The 8,555-nt window shown below is 29.5% G+C and overlaps 1 protein-coding gene across 5 annotated transcripts in view; it reads right to left on the bottom strand.

The window, feature by feature from the left end:
- Positions 1-2,930: 2,930 nt before the first annotated feature.
- Positions 2,931-8,555, bottom strand: part of LOC142228290 (frequenin-2) — a 236,324-nt gene continuing 230,699 nt past the window's right edge. For all 5 annotated transcript variants that reach the window (XM_075298680.1, XM_075298677.1, XM_075298678.1 and 2 more), the window contains one exon: positions 2,931-3,394. In XM_075298680.1, coding sequence (XP_075154795.1) covers positions 3,227-3,394 — 168 coding nt within the window. In that variant the 3' untranslated portion in view covers positions 2,931-3,226. The remainder of the gene's footprint in view (positions 3,395-8,555) is intronic.

Below are 8,555 nucleotides of genomic sequence, written 5' to 3'. Positions count from 1 at the left end.
ATAAAGTAACACAAACCGCATTTTGAAAACAAAAAGACTGAAAAACAAAAAACAACAAAAACATTATAAACCGATTATTGAAATATTATAATTTTATTTTAATAACGTTATAGATTCTGTCCGTCCTATAGCTAATCTCATTAATCACGTCCCATGATTTTGTTTAGTTCTATGTATAGGATATAAAAATATGTTACATCGTTGGCATCTGCCCTACCATAAGCCTTATAACCTTTAACTTTTGATATCACAATTGGATAACTTTTCTGAGCCTTCGAATTATAAATTCGAATTAGAATGACCTGGTAAACTTTGAACCATCCTAAATATTTTTAGTACTTAAGGATTTAGTCACCGATACAAATTTGTTTGTCAGGGTAACATTGCTACAGCAGTATCTTGTTGGCTACAGTGGTTGTATAGGCTACTATCCTTCTCTTCAGAGGAGATTAAACCAATGCACTTGGGGTTAGGTTAGGTATAGTGGCAGTCCGATATTTCAGGCTCACTTAGACTATTCAGTTCATTGTGACAGCACAGTGGTGAACTTCTCTCTTATCACTGAGTGCTACCCGATTTTACACAGAAAAAAATTATCACCAAAATATTTCCAATTAAAAAGTTAATTGGAGTTGAATTTTTTGTCAACAAATAAATTAATTCATACAATTAACTTTTTAACCAAACTCAGACTAAGTCAGTTGAAAAAGGTGATGGATTTTTTTTTTTTAATTTTTAATTAAAAATTTATTTCAAACAATCAATCTGTTAATCAAACTAAAAACACAAAGTCAGTTAAGAAAGTAATTGAAAATATTTACAATATTTATTAAAAAAATTATTAAGTTTTGCAATCAATATCATATAAATTTTTAATTTAATTAATTAAAAAAATAATTAAAATTTGCTGATGAAATCAATTAATTTTTTATCAAGTATTTTTTAAATCGAATTAAAAATGTAATTGATACTTTCATTTTCATGATTGAAGACATTTGAATATAAAAATTAATTGGATCAATTAATTTCGTGATTGAATCAGAAAAAATTTTGTTGCAGGATGTGGACTTTGGAGTCCAAGTCATGTTCTGAAATGTAAATGTACCCCATCAGTGACAAACCCATGTGAAAGTGACCGGTCTCTTCCATATATTTGAACCGGAATTTGGGACTGGTCCATACACACCAGGGACTAGTCTTGTACTAAACGTGGAGTTCATCCATTTCCCGTAGGGAATCAATTGTATTTGGTTATAGAGACAGCCCGTTAGATTAGAACTTCTGGAAGTTGTGATACCGTAGATGATGAACATTTATTTTTATCAATAGAACGTCATTCGGGTCGTTAAAGTCATTATTTTCTCCACGTTCCACTTTTCACCACTTGGAGAAGATTTGATTTACTCAGACAGCAGATGATTTATCTGCTGTCTGATCGGTGCGAATGGGGAAAATATTATTTAGAATTTGTCTAATAAAATGCTAAACCATTCTACACCGAAAAAAGTGAACTGTTTTATAGGAAGAATGAACTACCTCGCACGAAAATTGAACTAAATTTTACTCCACATTTTGAGATTTCCACAAAGCGTTGTAAAAACCAGGAAATTTTAATGCCCTGTTGTACTTTTAACTGCAGTTCATGAAATTACATCATCTCATAGAAGAAAAAATTAACTAAAAGCAGAGAAGAAAATCATTGGCGCCAAAACATGACCATTTTAACCATACAGTAGTTCATTCTTACTATTTTTGGGAATCATACGAAAATTTTCATTTGCTTTGCTTTAGTTCATATTGAACTTATGTGTACGGTCATTGAACTTTATACTCACGTTTTGTTCATTAAATTTTTGAAAAATATTTAAAAAAACTAAGATTTCATTAAGATGTAGAAAATTTCGATAAAAATAATAAAATTTAACTACAAGCAAATAAATTTTTCCAATAAAAATAAATTAATAATCTTTCAAAAAATTGAGTCCAAACGCGTCATACAAGCCCTAGAATGAATTAAAAATAATAAAAAATATAAACATTATTTATTTGGCAAAAATATCACCAAATTTTTCCAAAACACTGAATTCGGATCACACCTTAAGAAGTCATTCAAATTCAATGCAACGCCTGCAGAAATGTTGGAAATCCGTCCTACAGGCCCATGTTAAACTCATCGCTTTTGCGCCGATTGAAAGTCGGACTGTTGAAAGTTAGAAGATTGGCAACTTGAATTTTTTTTGTAACAAAAGGCTAAGTAATCGAAATTTAGAGTTGCGATGTTCCTATTGCTAGGCAATAGGAAAATAAATTCTTACTGGAAAAGTTTAAAGTAAATTTATGTCAAAATGCTCTTCTTCATTTAAATGTTTTATATTCATTAATATTTTAAAAAAAAATCCAATTTAATTTTATCCCAAATTCTGTACTCTAGTGTTATTATTTGTTGTTATGAACGCACCTTTTAATTCGACATAAATTCTTTCCAATATCTTTTAGTTTTGTGTATTAAGATAAAGTTTTCCTCATTTTACCATCATAGTTTTTGGTATTGATATATAGAAAATATTACCTAAGTATATTGCGAGTGTATGTGTTTGTGTGAATGTAGTTGTATTTAGACATATATATTAGTTAATTTAGTTTTCTTTTCTTGTTGTTGTTTGCTGGGTGGGTGGTTTTATTTGTTATATAGTATTTATAGTTTTGTTTGTTTTCATAATTTACGACTTTTTTACAGTGTGTGTTATTACGATTATGGTTTGTCATTAAGCTTTTAACTATCGACTACCTACTGATGTATCCCCCCTCTTCCTTTTTTTTCATATTTTGCTTCTTGCTATTGCTGATGGTGGTAGTTTATCCCCATGCATTATTATTTTTTTTTCTTTGGGCACCTATATAATTTTGTTAATCCTATAAAAAATGTTAGCTTTTAAATTTCCTCTTGAAAAAGAAAGAAACTTTATTCGTTTTATATAACTTTTGATTTGGTTATTGTTAATGTGTTTTTGTCTCTGTATGTGAGTTATGAATGTGTGTGGGTTTCTCTGATTCATGTTTTTTCTTTGGCTTTATTTATCTTTGGTTTATTTTATTTGTTGTTTTCTATAATTTAATATGTATGTGTTGTGAATAGTTTTGTTGTTGTTGGAAATTTTTTTATATGTTTTTTTTTTTTTCATTATCCAGTTTAATGTTCTTCACAATTAAACTATGACTCTTTTGGTTAATCACCACCTAAACTTAACGCCTGAACTATACGTGGATCAGCTTTACTACCCTCACGGAACTCTTCCAGCGTCAAACGATCATCGTGATTTTTATCCATTTGATCGAAGATTTTATCCACACGTTTTTGTGGTGTATTCTCATCGTCCGTCTGAGGTGTTTGACCCTAAATGGGAGAGATAGAAAATAAAAGTAAAGATTAATACAATATACAATTGCTATGCGAATTTAAATTATGGAAAATATTCAATTTGCTAAAGAAAAAATAAACAACTGAGATGATAATCATTGCGCGAAGATGGTTCTTATTTTAGATATAAATAGCGCACTGTGCTTTCAGATCGTTCTTTCTATAATAATACTAACTTTCTGCAAAATATTGTTTCTACCAAAAATATTTATTGAAGACCCCGTAAAAAATAATAATAATCAGAATAACCTCCTGAGTCGATTTATCCTGTGATATCCGTCCACCTGGTACGGCTGCTATTCGTGCCATAAGTAATCTATCAAATTTGAAGAAAATTTTACCACAATTCTAGCAAATTAAAAAATTCCCAAATAAAATTGATAAACATACTTGTTCTCTGTTAGTTAAGCTAATCTTGTAGCTTACAGATGTATGAATGGACACCCAGGGTTAGGTGGCACTGTTGCTACTGCTGGTAGAATTCTACCAAAAATGATTGCTTTTTACTGTTTGGTAGATTTGTAGAATTCTTGATGTCTTGGTAGATATTGCTAAACATTCCTTCCTAAACATACTTCAATTCTCTATAGAAATAAAATTTTGAAAAACTTTTCTATAGAAATAAAATTTTGGAAACATTTTCTATAGAAATAAAATTTTGGAAACCTTTTCTATAGAAATAAAATTTTGGAAAAATTTTCTATAGAAATAAAATTTTTACAATATTTTTTTCTATGCTGGTTGAGCTACCCTTGCTGTTTCGACAACGCAATGTTTTAACCATAAATCAAAACAATAATAAACATTTTTGTTTCTATAGAAAATTTTGCAAAAATTATTTTTTTTTGGTTTTTGTCAGCTTAAACCCATGCGTTCACTAAACTAAAAGGGTAGCTCAACCAACAGAGAAAAATGTTGTCAAAATTTTATTTCTATAGAAGATTCTCTTAAAATTTTATTTCTATAGACAATATTGTCAAAATTTTATTTCCATAGAAAATTTTATTAAAATTTAATTTCTATAGAAAATTTTGTTAAAATTTTATTTCTATAGAAAATGTTGTCAAAATTTTATTTCTATAGACAATTTTGTCTAAATTTTATTTCTATAGACAATTTTGTCAAAATTTTATTTTATAGTTATTTTCGTCAAAACTTTATTTCCCTAGAAATTTTGTCAAAATTTTATTTCTATAGAAATTTTGTCAAAATTTTATTTCTATAGAAAATTTTGTCAAAATTTTATTTCTATAGAATATTTCGTCAAAATTTTATTTCATTAGAAAATTTTGTCAAAGTTTTATTTCTATGGACAATTTTGTCAACATTTTATTTCTATAGAATTTTTGTCAACATTTTATTTCTATAGAAATTTTGTCAAAATTTTATTTATATAGAAAATTTTGTCAAAATTTTGTTTCTATACAAATTTAGTCAAAATTTTATTTCTATAGAACTTTTGTCAATGTTTTATTTCTCTTAGGTCGAAAACCTTAGTTGTTAGAGCCTTCTTTTTTTTTGATTTATTTTCATATGTTATTATGATTTTAAATAAACTAACAATAATAATAATAATTTCATTTCTGTAGAAAATTTTGTTAAAATTTAATATCTATATAAAATTTTGTCAAAATTTTATTCCTATTTAATTTTTTTGTCAGAATTTTATTTATCTAGAAAATTTTGTCAAAATTTTATTTCCATAGAATATTTTGTTAAAATTTTTTATTTCTTTTTATTTCTATAAAAAATTTTGTCAAAACTTTATTTCTATAGAAAATTTGTCAAAATTTTATTTCTATAGAAATTTTGTCAAATTTTTATTTCTATAGAATATTTCGTCAAAATTTTATTTCTATAGAAAATTTTGTAAAAATTTTATTCCTATAGAATATTTCGTCAAAATTGTATTTATATAGAAAGTTTTATCAAAATTTTATTTCTATAGAAAATTTTGTCAAAATTTTATTTCTATAGAAAATTTTGTTAAAATTTAATTTCTATATAAAATTTTATTAAAATTTTATTTCTATAGAATATTTTGCCAAAATATTATTTCTATAGAAAATTTTGTTAAAATTTAATTTCTATAGAAAGTTTTGTCAAAATTTTATTTCTATTTAGTTTTTTTTTCAGAATTTTATTTCTCTAGAAAATTTTGTCAAAATTTTATTTCCATAAAATATTTTGTCAAAATTTTATTTCTATAGACAATTTTGTCAAAATTTTATTTCTATAAAAAACTGTGTCAACATTTTATTTCTATATAAATTTTGTCAAAATTCTATTTTTATAGAAAATTTTGTCAAAATTTTATTTCTATAGAAAATTTTGCCAAAGTTTTATTTCTATAGAAAATGTCGTTAAAATTTTTACTTGTATAGAAATTTTTAACAAGTTTTATTTCTATAGAAAGTTTTATCAACATTTTTTAAAATTCTATTTCTATTTTGCCAAATTTTTATACCCACCACCATAGGATGGGGGGTATATTAACTTTGTCATTCCGTTTGTAACACATCGAAATATTGCTCTAAGACCCCATAAAGTATATATATTCTGGGTCGTGGTGAAATTCTTAGTCGATCTGAGCATGTCCGTCCGTCCGTCCGTCTGTTGAAATCACGCTAACTTCCGAACGAAACAAGCTATCGACTTAAAACTTGGCACAAGTAGTCGTTATTAATGTAGGTCGGATGGTATTGCAAATGGGCCATATCGGTCCACTTTTACGTATAGCCCCCATATAAACGGACCCCAAAATTTGGCTTGCGAGGCCTCTAAGAGAAGCAAATTTCATCCGATCCGGCTGAAATTTGGTACATGGTGTTAGAATATGGTCTTTAACAACCATGCAAAAATGGGTCCACATCGGTCAATAATTATATATAGCCCCCATATAAACCGATCCCCCGATTTGGCTTGCGAGGCCTCTAAGAGAAGCAAATTTCATCCGATCCGGCTGAAATTTTGTACATAGTGTTAGTATATGGTCTTTAACAACCATGCAAAAATTGGTCGATATCGATCCATAATTATATATAGCCCCCACATAAACCGATCCCCCGATTTGGCTTGCGAGGCCTCTAAGAGAAGCAAATTTCATCCGATCCGGCTGAAATTTGGTACGTGATGTAAGTATATGGTCTCTAAAAACCACGCAAAAATTGGTCCACATCGGTCCATAATTATATATAGCCCCCATATAAGCCGATCCCCCGATTTGGCTTGCGAGGCCTCTAAGAGAAGCAAATTTCATCCGATCCGGCTGAAATTTGGTACGTGATGTTAGTATATGGTCTTTAACAACCATGCAAAAATTGGTCCACATCGGTTCATACTTATATATAGCCCCTATATAAAACGATCATCAGATTTGACCTCCGGAACCTCTTGGAAGACCAAAATTCATCTGATTCAGTTGAAATTTGGTACGTGGTGTTAATATATGGCCTCAAACTCCCATGCAAAAATTGGTCGATATCGGTCCATAATTATATATAGGCCCCATATAAACCGACCCCCAGATTTGACCTCCAGAGCCCCTTGGAAGAGCAAAATTATTCCCATTCGGTTGGAATTTGGTACGTGATGTTAGTATATGGTATCCACCAACCATGCAGGAATTGGTTCCTATTAGTCCATAATTATATATAGCTCCCATATAAACCGATCCCCAGATTTGACCTTCGGTGCCTTTTGGAGAAGCAAAATTCATCCGATCTGCTTGAAATTTGGTACGTGGTGGTAGTATATGATATTTAACAACCATGCCAAAAGTGGTCCATATCAGTCCATAATCGTACATAGCCCCATATATACCGATTCCGAGATTTGGTTTTGGAACCTCTTGGAGGAGCAAATTTCATCCGAGTGAGTTGAAATTTGGTACATTGTGCTAGTATATGGTCGTTAACAACCATGCCTAACTAGGTCCATATCGGTCTATAGTTATACATGGCCCTCAGATAAATCGATCCCCAATCACACAAAAATTGGTCCATATCAATTCATCAAATAATTGTATATAGCCCACATATAAGCGACCCCCATATTTATATTCTGGCTCTCTACGTACAAAAAATCCATATCGATTCGTAATTATTTGTAGACTTAACTATACATAACTTTTTTGTCTATTATATACCATGTATGGACTAAATCACAATTTAGAAAACGATGTTAAGAAGTTTTAAGATACCACAACCCAAGTACTTCGATTGTGGATGATAGCCTTTCGTAGAAGTTTCTACGCAATCCATGGTGGTGGGTACATAAGATTCGGCCTGGCCGAACTTGCGGCCGTATATACTTGTTATTTCTAAAATTTTTAAAATTTTATTTCTAGAAGCTCTTAGTTGCGAGAGGAATGTTTCGCAACATCTACAAAAACATCAAGAATTGGTACAGGGTGTTTTTCTGGCACATGAACAAACGCTATTGAATTTGGATCGGATTGATTTTAGATATAGATCGGAGCGGATCAATTTTAGATATAGCTCCCATACATATATATATCTCGCCAGAATTGAACAAATGATGTCTTTTTACGCCTTCTTTTTACAAACCGATTATCTTTAAATTTAACACAAAATAATTTTTGTAGTATGTGCGAAAAATTTCATCGAAATCGGCAGGTATATGAAAAGACAACTTTAAATGTTATGACTTTTGACTATCTTACCAACAAAAAGATCTCAATCAACTACCTCTCAATGTAAAATCGTGTTTTTCAAATTTTTTATAGTCGATTCATTGATTTTGGTCACTATGAAAAGTCGTTTTTGGACTACATTCAAATTAAATAAGTCGAATTTATGCAATTTAATTTATACCGCTTTTTATATAGATTTCGTTTAATCATAAAAAGCACCCATGATCTTGAAATCTATTACAATCTGTCTATATCCAAGAAGTATCCTCCCGAAACCCGACACAGATTCAGTTCTTCTCTACAGGCAAATTCAGTTAACAGGGTACGTAGATGAGAAATTTCTATTCGATTCATGGTTCATATATCCTCCATACAGGCAAGGCTTTTGCAACAAAATTTTTACTTTGGAATCGTTAGCTGTCACTATTGAATATTTTTCTTTTAACGAGTAGAAGGTACTCGAAAAAAAAAACAAAAACAAAA

This window comes from Haematobia irritans, chromosome 3 (genome assembly GCF_050003625.1).
Source record: "Haematobia irritans isolate KBUSLIRL chromosome 3, ASM5000362v1, whole genome shotgun sequence".
NCBI classification, from domain to species: Eukaryota; Metazoa; Arthropoda; class Insecta; order Diptera; family Muscidae; genus Haematobia; species Haematobia irritans.
This window is presented reverse-complemented; position numbering and strand designations above follow the sequence as displayed.